This window comes from Panthera pardus, unplaced genomic scaffold (genome assembly GCF_024362965.1).
Source record: "Panthera pardus isolate Hobbes unplaced genomic scaffold, ASM2436296v1 HiC_scaffold_15, whole genome shotgun sequence".
Lineage (NCBI taxonomy): Eukaryota > Metazoa > Chordata > Mammalia > Carnivora > Felidae > Panthera > Panthera pardus.
This window is the reverse complement of record NW_026526710.1, coordinates 13917265-13934875: the sequence shown is the minus strand read 5'-3', so window position 1 is coordinate 13934875 and position 17611 is coordinate 13917265. Positions and strand designations below refer to the sequence as shown.

Below are 17611 nucleotides of genomic sequence, written 5' to 3'. Positions count from 1 at the left end.
ATGGGCATGGTTTCTCTGCTATACCAGGAGGTGTAGAGAGGCCTGGGGAGGGCAGTGCTCAGCTGGGAAGGAAGATAGAGGACATATGGGGTGGGGGGGCATGGGGGCTTTGTGAGTGGGAGTCCAGCCTGTGGCCCCTGCACCCTGTGCCCCTGTGAGCCTGGTCAAGAGGGGACTCAAAGGGTCCCCTCTCCCCCAGCAGCCTCCCTGTTGGACACCCTGAGGTCTGGGCAAGGGAGGGCCTAGGCCAGTGTCCCCAGGAGAGAAGGCACTGTCACCACAGACACAGGGAAGCAGACACATTGCCAGGGAAGGGCAGAGAGGCAGATGGGAGGGCAGCCTTACTCTCTGGAGGCCCATGGTGGCATTTCTAGGACAGCGGGCCCCAGGGGTAGTAGGTGCCAAGGGCTGGGTGCAGTCCCTGTCTGCATTCCTCACATAGATGTCTTGTAGTCCTGGGTGTTTGATGCAGATTGGGAAGCTGAACCCCTTCCTAGCACCCTTGTTCCCTGGCTAGGCTGCGGCTGAGCTGCGACTTGAACCCGGGTCCTGAGTGACATCGCCTTAGGTCCTCGCTCCCTTTGTCTCTGGCCCCCTTCAGCCCTACCTCTGTGTCCCAAACATCTCCACTGTCCTCTGACTCTGAGGATACTAGGGCAAGCTGTTGCTGGGCAGGGTCACACCAAGAAGGCAGGAGTCGGGGTGCCACTCTGGCCCCCTTGTCTCTCTGAGCCTGATCCAGGGGAGGGGACTGGGCAGGCAGGCCTGAACCCTGCTGTCCTGGCTTTGCTGGGAACTGGAGAATGGCCGCGGGGGCTCTGGGCATCCTGAACCCCAGCTGTCTTGTGGGCAGTAGGCACCAAGTCCTCAAGCACGTGGGTTGGGATAGCCCTGGGGAGGAGGGGTGTTTGTATCATCAAGGCTTGCAGGGGGCAGGCTGCAGGAATGAGGGAGTTAACGGCGGTTGCTTTCTCCTTTCTGGAAGGAAAACTCCCCACAAACGCCCTGGTCCCTGGCGTCCCGCCAGGGCCAAGAACAGGGACTGAAAACTGGAAGTTCAGGCGTGTGGCCAGCTCTGCCTCTCATAGCAAGCGTTAGAGTCGGGCAGCAGCCCTGCCATCGCCAGCTGTCCGTCCATACACCCACCTGTCCTCTGGGTGCCTCTGTTCGTTGGTAAACCTGTCTGTCCACTGTCTGTAATCCCGTCTCTGTCCAACCTTCTCTTACTATCTTTTGTCCAGCTATCTGGACTGTCAATCCATTTGTTTGTCTGTCTCTGGCCTCCATCTATTTGTTCATCTGTCCAATCACCTGTGAGTCTATCTGCCCATCTTGTTCATTCATCCACCCATCTGTCTGTCTACCTGCCTTCTCTCTCCACCCTGGACCTCAGAGCCATGGCCCAGGGACGCAGGGCCACGGTCAGCATGGTCCTTCTGGGATTGGGGCTGGCCCTAGCCATCATCGTGCCCGCCGTGGTCCTCTCTCGCCACCATGCCCACTGCGGCTCCCAGGCCTTTGCCCACGCTGCGGTCGCCGCTGACTCCAAGGTCTGCTCGGAGATTGGACGGTGAGTAAGAGGTGGGTGGGAGCTGGGTGGCTCTCAGTGGCTGGCTCCTCCTGGACACTTTGTGACCCGTGGTGAGAGTGTGGAGAAGGTGCATGTGTGTGTGCACTGGTGGTGGGGGTCACGTGAGTTTGGAGTCCAGCAAGGAGGCAGCCCCAGGACCCTTGCATAGAGCAGGAGAAAAGTGTGCGCAGAGGACAGAAGGGGGCTTGGGGATATTGACAGAGGTGGTGTGTGAGTCTATTCTAGCTCCAGGCCTCGGGAAGCCCCGAGAGGGGACTGCCACAGTGTCCCTGGTCTGGCCTGGGCTGACCCTGATGACTGGCACTGGCCCTTCAGAGAAGCCACACAATTGTCTAAGGCTGGGGTTTTCTTCCAGAAGTATGGGTGAGTCCTGGCTTGCCAGGGTGCACTCAGTGCTACCCGGGGCCAGTCTCTCCCCTGACCCAGGATCTAGGAAATCTGCCCTTGCTGGCACCATGTCCCCCACAGCCTCCCCTTCTGATGTCAGGGCCTGGGCCCAGCCAGTGACTGTTTGATGTCTGGGGCCGGGGCAAGGTGGGTGGTGGAGAGGGGGCCTGCATTTCCTATTCTTTTCCAGGAAGCCTAGCTCATGAGAGGCTTCCACTGCCTACTGGAGCGGAACATAGCAGGACGCCCCTCCTGGCCCTTGGCCCCCAGCCCGGGCCTGTAAGAAAGAAGCCTGAGAAATCATTCCCTCCCTGCTGGCCGGGTCTGCTTCCCGGAATATCTGCCTCATGGATCACTGTCAGGATCAGAAATACATTATAAACCGAGGGGACAGTCCCAGCACAAGGGGGAGCACGGCCGAGTCCTGGCCCAGCCACTGCTGGGCAGGTGGTGTTCTGGGCTGTCTTTGTTCTGGCTTCACCTTTCCTGTATGCTTTATCCTTCTGTTGCATTAACTTGCCTTTTCCTTCCTTCCTTCCTTCTTTTGTCTGTCTGTCTGTGCATCTGTTCATCTGTCTCTGGTCCTCTGACCTGGTCCTCTGGGCTGTTCTCAGGGCTTTCTCTCTCCTCCTTCAGGGCTCCTTCTATGATGACAGTGGCTGAGGGTGGCAGCTCAGCGACAAGTGGGGAACAGGCTGTTTGGTCTCCCCAGGGGCCTTCCAGGTGATAGGAGGGGAGTGAACCTCCCCTCCCCCATGCTCTGGAGAACATACAGAGGTGTTGTGCCCACCTGAACCATAGCTGTAGTTGCAAACCAGGCAGGGGCTTCAGGCCCCAGAGACCAGTGCTGGGGACATGGTCCCCAGGAGTGAGAGCCGCTGCCACATTTCTTTGAGGGGGGTTGGGCCCACTGTGTCTCCCCTTGGAGAGGTTCTTGTCTTGTGGTTCTCTGTGGAATGTCCTGCTGTGCATGTGTGAGGGTCTGCGGTTGGGGTCTCTGCTCTTGAGCCCAAGATCTTCCCTGCAAGTCTCCTTGGTGAGGAAGGCGGATGTGGTTTCTCCCCGGTGTTTTGTGTACTTGTCAAACAGCACTCTCAACTTCCTGTTCTTGTTTTAAGAAGCCAGGAGTGGGAGGGAGCCTGGAGCTGGCCCCAGCTTCTGTGGAACAGGGGGTCAAGAGACCCTGGCTGGGCTGGGGTCCTCCTGGCCAAGATTCCCCTTTGAGGGCTCCTGGCCATGTTGCTGCAGGCTCTGAAGGGAGCTGCCTGCCTGAAGCCCACTCTCCTTCCTCCCTGCTGTCTCCAGCTTCCCCACCACCATCTCCTTTTAGCAGCAGGCCTCCCAGACCCGAACTCCTCCTAGCCTACCGTGCCAGGTCTGTTCCTTTGGGGCCATGATTTCTGCAGCCAGGGCCCCTGGGGGAGGGGTCTTAAAGTTGGCATGAGTAGAGACCCAGCACCATGAGTAATGGGTAAATAGACACATGATGACAGTGAGGTTCCTTTCTCTCTAGTCTGTCATCTTCCAGCCTTATGGCCCAGTGTGTTAGGCTTGCATGCAAACTGGGTGTTCTGAGGCTCTGAGCAAGTGCTTGTCTTCTAGGGAGACTGCATGAACTTCAGGGTAGTGTTGGCTTTTCAGCTTTGTGACATATACCTGCCACTCAGAAATACCTGCCCTCCCACAGGATCCTCGGTGGGAAGATTCATTGCTTTTCCCAGAATCCAGTGGGATTCATTGCTGCACTTGATTTATAAAGAAACTAGGCCTGCCCAGGAGGGAGCTTCCTGGTGTCACAGAAGGAGGAGGCCTCTGCAGGGATGGAAACTGTCCTGGGCTGCTGGAAGGGTGGGGTCTTCTCAGAATCCTCCACCCCCTGCCCTGGATTCCAATGTCTGCTTAGCTCCTAGCCAGCCTGTAAAGGTCAGAGCTTTACTGATAAAGGGAGTAGTCATAGAAGAGGATGGTGGGGTCCAGAGCACTCACCTTTTAGGGCACTGGAGTCTGGGCTAGCACTGGGCTGTGGAGGTGGGGACAGGGATGGGCCCCTGAGAGCTGGGTCTTACCAGCTGCTCTGACCCATCCAGGGATCTGTGGGTTTCACTCTCAGCACAGGGGAGAGCAGAAACTCTGGTAGGCTCTTGCGGCCTTTGAGCCTCTGTGAAATGAGACTCATGCTGGCACTTGCCCCCTTAAGGGCAGGCATGAAGCTTGCCTGGCCCATAGGAGATGCTCCCTTGATGGCAGCAATCTGACCACTGTTATAGTAGATTGGATTGGATGTGGGTTGGCATCTCAGGGTTAGGAGTAGGACCCAGGGTCCGAGCAGGGGACCCCACTGTGGAGTAGGCTCATAGCTCCTTCCCCTCCCAGCCCCTGTGGCCCTAGTGGTTCTCTGGACTCCTGGCCAGCTCACCGGGAAATTACTGCATTTCCTTCCCTCAGGGCTGTGGATGTGGAAAGAACTTGTTTGCCTGGGCAGTGTGCACCTGCATGTGTGAATGTGCACATCTGGGGGTTTGTGATAGCAGTGATGGTGACAGCAGCCTCTCAGTTCCTCGAAGCCAAACATGTTCAAAATGCATGATCGTTCTGCACTCTAGCTCTCTACTGGTGAGAACTGCTCCCGCTCACAGGCTCCGGGAGCCCGGCTGGCTCAATTGGTAGAGCATGGGAATCTTGCTCTCAGAGTTGTGAGTTGGAGACCCAAGTTGGGTGTAGAATATACTTAAAAAAAAAAAAAAAAAAAAAGAGCCAGGCTCAGGGAGGTTGAGTTATGTGTCCAGTATCATGTAACTGGTGAGTGGGAACTCCAGCCCAGGTGGCCTGAGCCCTGGCCATTATGCCTGTGGACATGGTTGTGTACAGAGTACAACTCAGTGGGCCTTGCGGGTGCAAGAATGCTTCTCTTCCCAAAAGGTGCTTCATCAAATAGGAATGAGCAGCACCTACTATCTGCCAGCCATTGTGCTGGGGTCACAGTGGTAACCCAGATGTTCAAAGTCCTTGCCTTTGTGGTGGGTGAGACAGACAATGAGCAAACCCATCCCTAATGCTGAGGGTTGGAAGTAATTCTTGGTCATCTGAACATCCTCTTTTATGAAGTTTCTGTTAAAATCTTCTGCCTATTTTCCTATCAGGTTGTTCTTCAAATGTATTTTCTGTGTTACCAAGATAAATAATTTTTCTGTCTTTTAAGATATACAATGACTGTTAAGCCACCTTTGCATCCCTGGAAGAACCCCATTTGTTCATGATTTTAATATCATTTTTATTTGATTTGCTAACTTTTTTTAAAAGTTAAAAGCCCCACCCAACATGGGGCTTAAACTTACGACCCAGAGATTAGGAGTGGCATACTCTACCAACTGAGTCAGCCAGTCACCTCTGATTTGTTAACATTTTGTTTAGGATATTTGTCTTTATGTTTATGAGAGATGCTGGTCTGTATTTTTCCTTTCTTATAATGTCCTTGTCAGGTTTTGGTATCAAAGTTATAGTGGCCTCATAAAAAGAGCTGGGAAGTGTTCTCTTTTTTCTATGCTCTAGGAGACAAGGTTTTGTTGTTTTTTGCTTTTTTTTGTTAATTTTTTTAATGTTTATTTTTGAGAGAGGGAGACAGAACACAAGCAGGGGAGGGGCAAAGAGAGAGGGAGACACAGAATCTGAAGCAGGCTCCAGGCTCCAAAGTGTCAGCACAGAGCCCGATGTGGGGCTTTCGAACTCACAGTCTGCGAGATCATGACCTCGCAGAGGTCATGAGCCAAAGTCAGATGCTTAACCAACTGAGCCACCCAGGCGCCCCTGTTGTTTTTTAAGATTGATGTTATTTTCTCTGTCTTTTTTAATGTTTCTTTATTTTGAGAGAGAGAGAGAGGAGAGAGAATGAGAACCAATGGGGGAGGTGAAGAGAGAGGGAAACAGAGGATCTGAAGTGGTCTCTGTGCTGACAGCAGAGAGCCCAATGCAGAGCTAGAACTCACGAAACCTGAGATCATGACCCGAGCCAAAGTCGGACGCTCAGCTGACTGAGACACCCAGGCGCCCAAGTTATTTTCTCTTTAAATGCTTGGAAAAATGTACTGGTTAAGGCTTTTGAGCTGGAGTTATTTGTGTATGTGTGTAAAGGTGTTAAACAATGGATTCTAAGGCCACCTGCCTTAAGCAGAGCAGGGACCTCAGGTCTGGGTTCCGCTCGGCCCATCTCCTGATACCTGCCAGCAAGATGTGTGGGGGCGCCTTCAGCCATGCAGTCTGCCACGGCTGAGACCCAGACCATCACCAACCATGTGAAACCACTACTGGAAGAGCAGGAAAAGAACAAGTTTGCTACTTTTAAGGCTGTGGAGTTCAGGAGCCAGGTGGTCATGGGGAGGAAATACTTCATCAAGGTTCAAGTTGATGATGATGAGTTTGTGCACATTTGAGTATTTGAAAGTCTCCCACAGGAAAACAAGCCCTTGGCCTGGTCCAACTATCAGACCCACAAAGCCAGACATGATGAGCTGACATATTTCTAGTTCCCATTTTGAATAGGGCCTGTCTGTGTGGTTCTGTCCTCTGTGAATGTGTCTGGGATCATGAACAATGCGATTTCTACACTGGGCCACTTGAGGGTAGAGGGAGATGTCATGCACCTCTCCTAAGTTTCATTAGGAGAGACAAAGTCAACACAATCAATGATCTTAACTACTTTCAAAGAGGACTTGTATTCTCTTTAAATGTATATTTTTAAATCTTTACAAACTTAAAAATAAATAAATACATAAACAAATAAATAAATAATGGATTCTATTTCTTTCTTTTAGAGATTTTATTTTTAAGTAATCTGTACATCCAACTTGGGGTTCAAACTCATGACCCTGAGATCAAGAGTTCCATGCTCTGCAGACTGAACTACCCAGGCACCCCAATAATGGATTCTATTTCTTTAATAAATACAAGACTATCACATTTTTATTTCTTCTTGTATCCTTTTTAGTTAATTCTTTGCAAGGGATTTGTTCAGTTTATGCAAATTGTCACCTTTATTGACAGACAGTTGGTCAATACCATTTTCTTATTACCTTTTTAATGTCTGTTGGGTCTGTAGTGAGTCCTCTTTCATTCCTGGTATTGGTGATTAGTGTTTTCTCTCTTTGTTCTTGACCAATCTTGATAGGGGTTTTATCAATTTTAGTGTCTTTTTGAAGAATCAACTTTAGTGTTGTTGATTTTCTTTATTATACATTTATAACCTTTTACACTAGTTTCTATTTTTATCTTGATTCTTCTACTTCTGTTGAGTTTGAGTTGCTTTTCAAAAAAACTCATCTTGAGATACACAAATTATAAGATGGGTACGTAGGTTATTGATTTTTAAACTCTTTTCTGATACATGAAAGCTATCATTTTCCCTCAAAGTTTGGCTTAGATGCATTTCACAAGTTTTTTGCTGTTGTTGTGGCTATTTTCCCCCTAAATGTTTATATTTTTATTTTGAAAAAATTTTAAATCCACAGAAAAATGGAAAGAATGCCCATTTACCCTTCACTTAGGTTCACCAATTGTTAATATTTCACCTTGTTTTCTTTTTCTCACTCCATGTATTATCTATTTATCTATTTTTATTAATTTTTAAAATCTTTATTAATTTTTGAGAGAGAGAGAGAAACAGAGTGCGAGCAGGGGAGGGGCAGAGTGAGAGGGAGACACAGAATCTGAAGCAGGCTCCGGACACTGAGCTGTCAGCACAGAGCCCGATGTGGGGCTTGAACTCACGAACCGCAAGATCGTGACCTGCGCCGAAGTAGGATGCCCAAATGACTGAACCATCCAGGTGCCCCAATCTATCTATATGTTTTTAAAAGTAAGTTGCTTTGGGGCGCCTGGGTGGCGCAGTCGGTTAAGCGTCCGACTTCAGCCAGGTCACGATCTCGCGGTCCGTGAGTTCGAGCCCCGCGTCAGGCTCTGGGCTGATGGCTCGGAGCCTGGAGCCTGTTTCCGATTCTGTGTCTCCCTCTCTCTCTGCCCCTCCCCCGTTCATGCTCTGTCTCTCTCTGTCCCAAAAATAAATAAAAAAAAAAAAAAACGTTGAAAAAAAAAATTAAAAAAAAAAAAAAAATAAAAGTAAGTTGCTTTAATCATGGCACTTTATCCCTAACTACTTAAGTATATATCTACTAAGAATAAGATATTCTCCTATATAACACTGATACCATTATCACGCTCAAGAAAATTTGATACCTCATCCAGTTCAAATTTTCCCAGTTGATCCAATAATTCTATCATCTATTTTCTTCCTTCCCTCCTATCTATCATCTATCATCTATCTTCTACTTATTTATTTCTTTACATCCAGTATCCAATCAGTGATTGTCATGTTTCTTTAGTCTTCTTTAATCTAGAACTTCCCCCTGCTTCTTTATTTTTATTTTATTTATTTATTTATTTTAGAGGAGAGAGTGTGTGAGTGGGGGAGAGGGGTTGGGGTGGGGGGAGAGAGAGAGAGAGACAGGAGGGGGGAGAAAAATCTTAAGCAGGTTCCACACTTATGAAGCCTGATGCGGGGCTTTATCTCACAACCCTGGGATCATGATCTGAGCCAAAATCAAGAGTTGGTCACTCAACCAAATGAGCCACCCAGGTGCCCCTTCTTTGCCTCTTTAAAAGAAATGAACAAACAATTGATCTTCTATGATATTAACGTTTTTAAGGAAGCCAGTCCAGTTGTATCACAGTCTTGTTTCACAATCTTGGTTTGTCTAGTATTGTCTATTGTCTATTATTTCTTTCTTTTAATCTTTAAAAATTTTTTGATATTTATTTTTGGGGGGGGGAGGGGCAGAGAGAGAGAAGAGGATACAGAAGATCCGAAGTGCGTTCTGTGCTGACAGCAGAGACCCCCAATGCAGGCCTCGAGCTCATGAGTCATGAGATCATGATCTGAGCTGAAGTCGGATGCTTAACCGATTGAGCCACCCAGGCGCTCCTCTAATTATTTCTTCATGATCAGATCCAGGTTAAACACAAAGGATCTCCTATCATTGGTGATGCTAAGTTGGATCACATCATAAAAGTGGTATCTTCCAGATCTCTCCACTGTAAGGGGTAGTTCCCTATTAAATAAGTAACATATGGTTTGATACTTTGAGACCAGGCGAGTATCCTTTTATTAAACAACACTTGACCCCATGTTTTAGCAACTATTTTGGTCCTTGTCTGAATAAATAAATTTGTGTTGCAAAAAGGTGATTTCTAAACCTGTCATTTCTTCAACATTCATTAGCTGGCATTCTTTTATAAAGGAGATCCCCTCTTACCCAACCTAGATGTTCTTGAGTATCATTATTGACTCAAGGATTGTCTTTTTAATGACTTTTTTAATTAAAAACTTTTTTTCCAATGTTTATTTATTTTTGAAAGAGAGAGAGAGAGCAAGTGGGGGAGGGGCAGAGAGAAGGAGACACAGAATCCAAAGCAGGCTGATGGCTCTGAGCTGTCAGCACAGAGCCCGACGTGGGGCTCCAACCAGGAGCCATGAGATCATGACCGGAGCCAAAGTCGGACGCCTACCTGACTGAGCCACCCAGGCACCCCTCAAGGATTGTCTTAATTCAATATGTTATAATCCAACATTGTTATTGTTTTTGATGCCCAAACTGTTACAGATTTGACCAAAGAGAGCCCCTCTAAGCCAGCAACTATGTTCTTTTACACAAATCCATTAGTCTTAGAAAATTTTCTTGACTTCTAGCCCAAAATGTTCCAGGATCTGCTTGTATATCCCCTCAGCCAGATCTGAAATCAGGAATTAGTAGATTATGGTATTTCAGAAACCAAGATTTAAGTGCTAGGAGTGTTCACTGATATAGGGAAGCCATTGCTTCTATGATGTGTCAATGCATAGAACCAGAAGAAACATACAAATGTCATGAGTCTGTACTGAGACCTCCAGTTCAGATCCACCATGATAGGCTTCTTCTCATTTTCCTCTCATCTGTGTGTCTCCTCTACCATGGTAAAAGAAGTTCCCATCAAATATATTTACTTACTCATTCTATCCCCAAGTACTCACAAAATAGTCTCCAAGTTAATTCAATAGTGTCACTCAATGAATCTAAGTAAAGTTTGAGATCTCTTTGCATGGTTTTGTTGTTGTTGTATTTGTCTTTAGCATATATCCCACAAAAGATGTATGGTACAATTAAATTTTTTTCCTATGTGATTATCAGTTCAATATACGTTAGCTTAATTTTTTTTCAGTTCATATTCAATGTTAGGGTTTCCTTTTTCATCCTTTTTGTTTTAATTTTATTTTTGAATACAAGTCAAAACTATGTAAAAAGATATCCTCAAAGATCTCATTCACCTTACCTTCATTCTGTTCCTATTCAGTCTTCTAGAGGGAATCATTTTCATTTGTCTCTGATTTATTTTTCCTGTTTTTTTTTAAATTTATATATCTCCTTCTCATTTTCTTTTTCTTTTTTTGCTATTATGTCTGGTTTGTTTGTTTGTTTGTTTGTTTTTGCAAAACAAGAAAATATATCACTTACCTTCTCTTTTTGGCATAGCTTTTACTTTTTTTTTTTTACTTTTTTTTTTTTAATGTTTATTTATTTTTGAGACAGAGACAGAGCATGAACGGGGGAGGATCAGAGAGAGGGAGACACAGAATCTGAAACAGGCTCCAGGCTCTGAGCTGTCAGCACAGAGCCCGACGCGGGGCTCGAACCCACAGACCGCGAGATGATGACCTGAGCCGAAGTCGGCCGCTTAACCGACTGAGCCACCCAGGCGCCCCTGGCATAGCTTTTAATATCAAGAGGCTTGTATTTTTGCTCTAATGGTTATTATATTTCTGTTGGTATCTTTATTGTATGTTATATATTATATGTAATTACAATATTAGATATATAAATATGATACTTGTAGTTCTCGACTTTTTTGGGGATATTCTCTATTTGCTCCTCTGATGGTTAAACTAGGCTATGGTGCCCAGTAATTTGGTCAAATATTAGTCTAGATGTTGCTCTCAAGGTATTTTATAGATGTGATTAACATTTCATTCAGTTGACTTTAAAACAGATCATCCCGAAACCTGGGTGGGCCATGGCCAATCAGTTGAAGACCGGAACTACAAAAACAGGTTTCTGGGAAAAGAATCTGTAACATAAAAATCCTGAGTTTCCATCCCTCTGACCTGCCCTGCATATTTTGAACTTGCCAGCCTCTGCAATAACATGAACCGATTCCTCAAAATAAAAATCTTTATGTCTATCCTACTGGACTGATAGAATTCCCCACCATGGGTAATACTGAAATTACCTGGAAACCTCTTCTTCCCCCTGTTTTTTATCTCTCCCAAGATAGGATCTGAAGGGATATGGGATATCTTCTTACTCTTAGTTAATACCTATCATTCTATCAAACCTTATTCTATTTCTTATACAGCCTCTTTCTTCTCACTCCCATCTTCCTTTTTGTATCCACACAATAGGCCTCACCATCCATAACAGCTTTAGCTGTTTCTACCACTTTTTAGCTAATTTTCTCTCTTCCCACCAAATGAGTTTTCTGTCCACAGAATCATTAAAAGGAAATTTTTCATTGGTTCATTTAACCCATCTACGCATCCAACTTCATGTGTAAGAACACAGGCACATTTACTTTTATCAATACCGGGGTGGTCTGTAAACCAACGAGTATTTTTTTAATGTTTATTTATTTTTGAGAGAGAGAGAAAGGGAGAGAGAGAGAGAGGGGAGGAGGAGAGGGGCAGAGAGAGAGGGGGACAGAAGATTCCAAGTAAGCTTTGTGCTGACAGCCAAGAGCCTGATGCGGGGCTCGAACTCACCAACTATGAGATCATGGCCTGAGCTATAAAGTCAGGCGCTTAACCAACTGAGCCATCCAGATGCCTCCAAAGAGTTTTTTCTTTTAAATTGTCATTTGACTGGCCCATAAGTAAAAGACAACAGTCATGTCCTCAAAACCATATCTCCAATCCATTTTTTATGGTTGTGCTGTACCTACATCTTCAGAACCAGAGCCATTAAGTTGCTGTACTAATTCCATTACAACCATCATTTTTAGTTTTAGGTCTACATGTAAATATATGTTTAATTCTTACTCCCACTCATGTCCAAGTCTTTCCAGTTATTTTGGTTCTGAGGTATGCTTTTTATTAGATTCTTCAGGAAGGGTTCTTGGGGAAAATATTCACTGAGTTCTTGCATGTTTATTTTTTTTTTCTTCCAAGTCTTTATTTAGATTCAAGTCAGTTAACATATGGTATAATGCTGGTCTCAGGAGTAGAATTTAAGGATTCATAACTTACATATACCGCCTAGTGCTCACTACAAGTGCCCTCCTTAACGTCTATCACTCATTTAGCTCCCCCCCCCCCACCTTTCCTCCAGCAATGCTCAGTTTGTTCTCTATAATTGAGTCTCATGGTCTGCCTCCCTCTCTGTTTTTATCTTATTTTATTTTTCCTTCCCTTCTCCTATGTTCATCTGTTTTGCTTCTTAAATTCCACATATGAGTGAAATCATATGATCTTTGTCTTTTTCTTTAAAAAAAAATTTTTTTTTAACGTTTATTTATTTTTGAGAGACAGAGAGAGACAACATGAGCAGGGGAAGGGCAGAGAGAGAGGGAGAGACAGAATCTGAAGCAGGTTCCAGGCTCTGAGCTGTCAGCACAGAGCCCGACGCAGGACTCGAACTCACGAACCATGAGATCATGACCTGAGCCGAAGTGGACGCTTAACTGACTAAGCCACCCAGGCACCCGGTTTTTGTCTTTTTCTGACTGACTTATTTCGCTTAGCATAATACACTCTAGTTCCACCTATGTCGTTGCAAATGACAAGATTTCATTCTTTTTGATCACCAAGTAATATTTCCATTGTGTGTATATATACACCACATCTTCTTTATCCATTCATCAGGGCTTTATTCATTCATTGGGCTCTTTCCATAATTTGGCTATTGCTGATAGTGCTGCTATAAACATTTTTGTTGTCTGATTGCTGAGGCTAGGACTTCCAGTACTATCTTGAACAACAGTGGTGACAGTGGACATCCGTGTTGTAGTCCTGACCTTGGGGAAAAAGCTCTCAGTTTTTCCCCCTTGAGGACGATATTAGGGGTCTTTGTGGGTCTTTCATATATGGCCTTTATGATGTTGAGGTATGTTCCATCTATTCCTACTTTTTTGAGGGTTTTTATCAAGATTGGATGCTGTATTTTGTCGAAAGCTTTTTCTTCATCTATTGAGGGGATAATGTGGTTCTTATCCTTTCTTGTACTAATGTGGTGTGTCACATTGGTTGATCTGTGAATATTGAACTACCGCTACAGCCCAGGAATAAACCCCACTTGATCATGGTGAATAATTCTTTTAATGTACTGTTGGAGTCAATCTGCTAGTATCTTGCTGAGAATTTTTGCATTCGTGTTCATCGGGGATATTGGTCTATAATTCTCCTTGTCTGGTCCTTGTCATTATAATTGGTCCTTGTCTGGTTTTGGAATCAAGCTAATGAAGTTTTCCTTCCATTTATATTTTTTAGAACAGTTTCAGAAGAATAGGTATTAATTCTTCTTTAAATGTCTGATAGAATTCCCCTGGGAAGTCATCTGGCCCTGGACACTTGTTTGTTGGGAGACTTTTGATTACTGATTCAGTTTCTTTGCTGATTATGGGTCAGTTCAAATTTCTCTTTCTTCCTGTTTCGGTTTTGGTTGTTTATATGTTTCTAGGAATGTATCCACTTCTTCTCAGATTGCCCAATTTGTTTATATATAATTGCTCATAATATTCTAATTGTATTTCTGTGGTGTTGATTGTGATCTCTCTTCTTAAATTTTGTGATTTTATTTATTTGGGTCCTTTCTCTTCATCTTAAGTCTGGCTAGGAGTTTATCAATTTTGCTAATTCTTTCTTTCCTTCCTTCTTTCTTTCTTTTGTTTTATTTTTTTTAATGTTTATTTAGTTTTTGAGAGAGACAGAGCACTAGTGGTGGAGGGGCAGAGAGAGAGGGAGACACAGAACTGGAAGCAGGCTCCAGGCTCTGAGCTGCCAGCACAGAGCCCGACACAGGGCTCAAACCCATAAACCGTGAGATCATGACCTGAGCTGAAGCTGGACACTCAACTGACTGAGCCACCCAGGCACCCCACTAATTCTTTCAAAGAATCAGCTCCTAGTTTCAATCTGTTCTGTTTCTTTTTATTTCTATATCATTTATTTCTGCTCTAATCTTTATTATTTCCTTCTTCTGTTGGTTTTAGGCTTGATTTGCTGTTCTTCTTCCAGTTCCTTAGATGTAAGACTAGGTTGTGTATTTTAGACATTTCTTGCTTCTTGACGAAGACCTGTATTGCTGCACACTTCCCTCTTATGACCACCTTTGCTGTGTCCCAAGGTTTTAGAATGTTGTATTTTCATTTTCATTTTCTTCTATGTATTTTCAAATTTCTTCTTTAATTTCCTGGTTAACCCATTCATTCTTAAGTAGGATGTTCTTTAACCTCCATGTATTTGTGGTCTTTCCAAATTTTTTCTTGTGGTTGACTTCAAGTTTCATAGCATTGTGATCTGAAAATATGCATGGTATGCACTGGTTGAGACTTGATTTGTAACCCAGTATGTGATCTATTTTGGAGAATGTTCCGTGTGCACTCAAAAAGAATGTGTATTCTGCTGCTTTAGGATGAAATTCTCTAAATATATCTGTTAAGTCCATCTGGTCCAGTGTGTCATTCAAAGCCATTGTTTCCTTGTTGAACTTCTGCTTAGATATATCTATTGCTGTAAGTGGGGTTTTAAAGTCCCCTACTATTATTGCATTATTATCAATGAGTTTCTTTAAGTTTCTTATTAATTGATTTATATACTTGGCTTCTTCCAAATTGGGGGCATAAATATTCATGATTGTTAGCTCTTCTTACTGGATAGACCCCTTTACTGTGATATAATCTCTTTTTGCAGTCTTTGTTTTAAAATCTAGTTTGTCTGATATAAGTAGGCGACTCTAGCTTTCTTTTGATGTCCATTAGCATAATAAATGGTTCTCCATCCCCTCCCTTTCTATCTGGAGGTGACTTTGGGTCTAAAATGAGTCTTTTGTAAGCAACATATCAATGGGGCTTGTTTTTTTTAATACATTCTGATACCCTATGTCTTGATTGGAGCATTTAGTCTATTTACATTTAGAGTAATTGTTGATATATATTAATTTAGTGCCATTGTATTACCTATAAAGTAATAGTTCCTGTAGATTGTCTCTGTTCCCTTCTAGTCTTTGTCGATTTGGTCTCTCTTTCCCACTGAAAGGGTCCCCTTTAATATTTCTTGCAGGGCTGGTTTAGCGGTCATGAACTCCTTTAGGTTTTGCTTGTCTTGGAAACTCCTTACTCTCCTTCTATTCTGAGTAACAACCTTGCTGGATAAAGTATTCTTGGCTGCCTATTTTTCCCACTTAGCACATTTAACATGTAACGCCACTCCCTTCTGGCCTGTCAAGTCTGTGGACAGGTCTGCTGCAAACCTTATGTATCTGCCCTTTTAGGTTAAGGACCTTTTGTCCTTAGCTTTCAGAATTCTCTTTGTCAAGTTTCACTGTGATATGTCTTGGTGTTGGCATGCTTTTGTTGATTTTGAGGGGAGTTTTCTGTGCCTCTTGGACTTGAATGCCTGTTTCTTTCCCCAGACTAGGGAAGTTCTCAGCTATAATTTGTTCAAATAAACCTTCTGTCACTTTTTCCTGCTCTTCTGGGACTCTTATGATAGGGATATTATTGTGCTTTATAGAATCACTGAATTCCCTAAGTCTATATTTGTGATCTAATAGTGTGATCTAATAACAGTGTTTTTTCCCTCTTCTTTTCAGATTCATTATTTCCCATAGTTTAATCTTTTATATCACCTATCCATTCCTCTGCTTCTTCCATCCTCATTGTGAGGATCCAGTCAATTTTGCATCTCAGTTACAGCATTTTTTAATTGGGCCTGACTAGTTTTTAGGTCTTTTGTCTCTGCAGCAAGAGTTTCTCTGGTGTCTTCTATGCTTTCAAGCCCAGATAGTATTCTTATGATTGTAGTTCTAAATTCTTGTTCAGGTATATTGGTTATATCTGTTTTGAGTACGTCCCTGGCTGTGGTTTCTTTTTTCTTTCTTTTGGGGAGAATTTCTCCTTCTTGTCATTTTGTCTAGCTTTTTGCCTTTTGTGTGTTATGAAAACTTGTTATTTTTCCTGTTCTTGAGAGTAATGCTCTATAAGAAGAGGTCATACACTGTCCAGGAACTGCCATGTCAGGAAGTGTTTCTGGTGTATGCTGTGTGCACTCTGCTGTTGTGATTTGTCTGCTCTTTTCTCCACATCAGCCCTCTGCAGAGCTCTTCCTTGGTTGCAGTGGGGAGTGTTTGGACCTTTGACTAGGTGTGCTTTGATTTGTTAAAATAAACCTGTTTTTTTTGAAAGACTGTTTCAAAAAAAGAGAAAGGAAAAGGAACAAAAAACCCAAACAAGCAAACAAACAGACCAAAAACTATATGCCTGATTCCAAAGAAAAAAAAGAAGGAAGGAAGGAAGGAAGGAAGGAAGGAAAGAAGGAGGGAAGGAAGGAAGGAAGGAAGGAAGGAAGGAAGGAAGGAAGGAAGGAAGAAAAAAGCCTGGTCCTATTTCCATCAGAACTGAAGCTGATGCTCTGGAGCACTCTATGATCAGTAGACTTGGTGCATGTGTGGGGCTTGTGTTGGTCCTCTTGAGGAGAGGCCCACTCTGCTGGCTCAGTCAGACCTGCCCTAGTGAAGGTGCACCTGCAGGGCACAGCAGGGTGGGTTTTGGTATAAGCAGCTCCAGCCTCCACTGGGAGTGTTCTGTTGCTTGCTGAAGTCCAACAGTGCTGGTGGGTGAGGGAAGATGGCATCACTCTGCTCTCTTATCGCAGGGTAGAGAAGCTGGTGTCCACGCTGTTCAGGTAGCCCTCACAGACAAGTGAACAATCTCCCCTCCTGTGTTCCAGGCTTCCTTCAGATCTCCCAGTGAAACCCAGGGGATCCCTACACCATGCTGTCCATTCCTGGGCTTCTGCCTTCCTTCTCCACAGGAGCACCGCTGCCTGCCCAGATCTACTCCATTGAATGGCGCAGACTTCTAAATGCTCAGATTTTGAGCTCCACTGTTTGCAAAAACTTCCGATCATCAGTTCCTCTTGATTCTCCAGTCAATGGTTTCAGGGAAGAAGTATTTTTCTTGTGTGGGCCTGATGTGCTGTTCTCTCTTCCCTTCTCTCCTCTCCACGAAAGGGGCTCCCTTCTCACCTCGGCACCATGGCTTTTCTCTCCCCCAGTTCATATCTCAGCATCTTGTACCTGTCACGTTCTCTCCCTCTAATTGGGCAGGTTGTTCTCTTAGTCCTCAGATTGATTTCATAGGTGTTCAAAATGATTTGATGTTAATCTAGCTGTGTTTGAGGGATGAGGCAAGCCTGGGGTCCCCCTACTACTCTGCCATCTTAAGTCTCTCCCTCTTGCACGTTTGTAACAGTTTGTGGCCTTTGTAGGTGATGGTCAGTTTAGATGGATATAAAATCTTTGGTTCACGTTTTCTTTCCTTGAATGTGTTGATTATAACACT

At 44.4% G+C, this 17611-nt stretch overlaps 1 protein-coding gene and 1 pseudogene across 2 annotated transcripts in view; both read left to right on the top strand.

Annotated features, from left to right (window-relative positions):
- The first annotated feature begins 903 nt into the window (after positions 1–903).
- Positions 904–17611, top strand: part of GGT5 (gamma-glutamyltransferase 5) — a 30764-nt gene continuing 14056 nt past the window's right edge. Inside the window, exon 1 of one of the 2 annotated variants that reach the window (XM_019467111.2) lies at positions 904–1570. In XM_019467111.2, coding sequence (XP_019322656.1) covers positions 1398–1570 — 173 coding nt within the window. In that variant the 5' untranslated portion in view covers positions 904–1397. The remainder of the gene's footprint in view (positions 1571–17611) is intronic. The other variant, XM_019467110.2, reaches the window with a different exon arrangement.
- On the top strand, positions 1951–7832 carry LOC128777103 (cystatin-B-like; annotated as a pseudogene).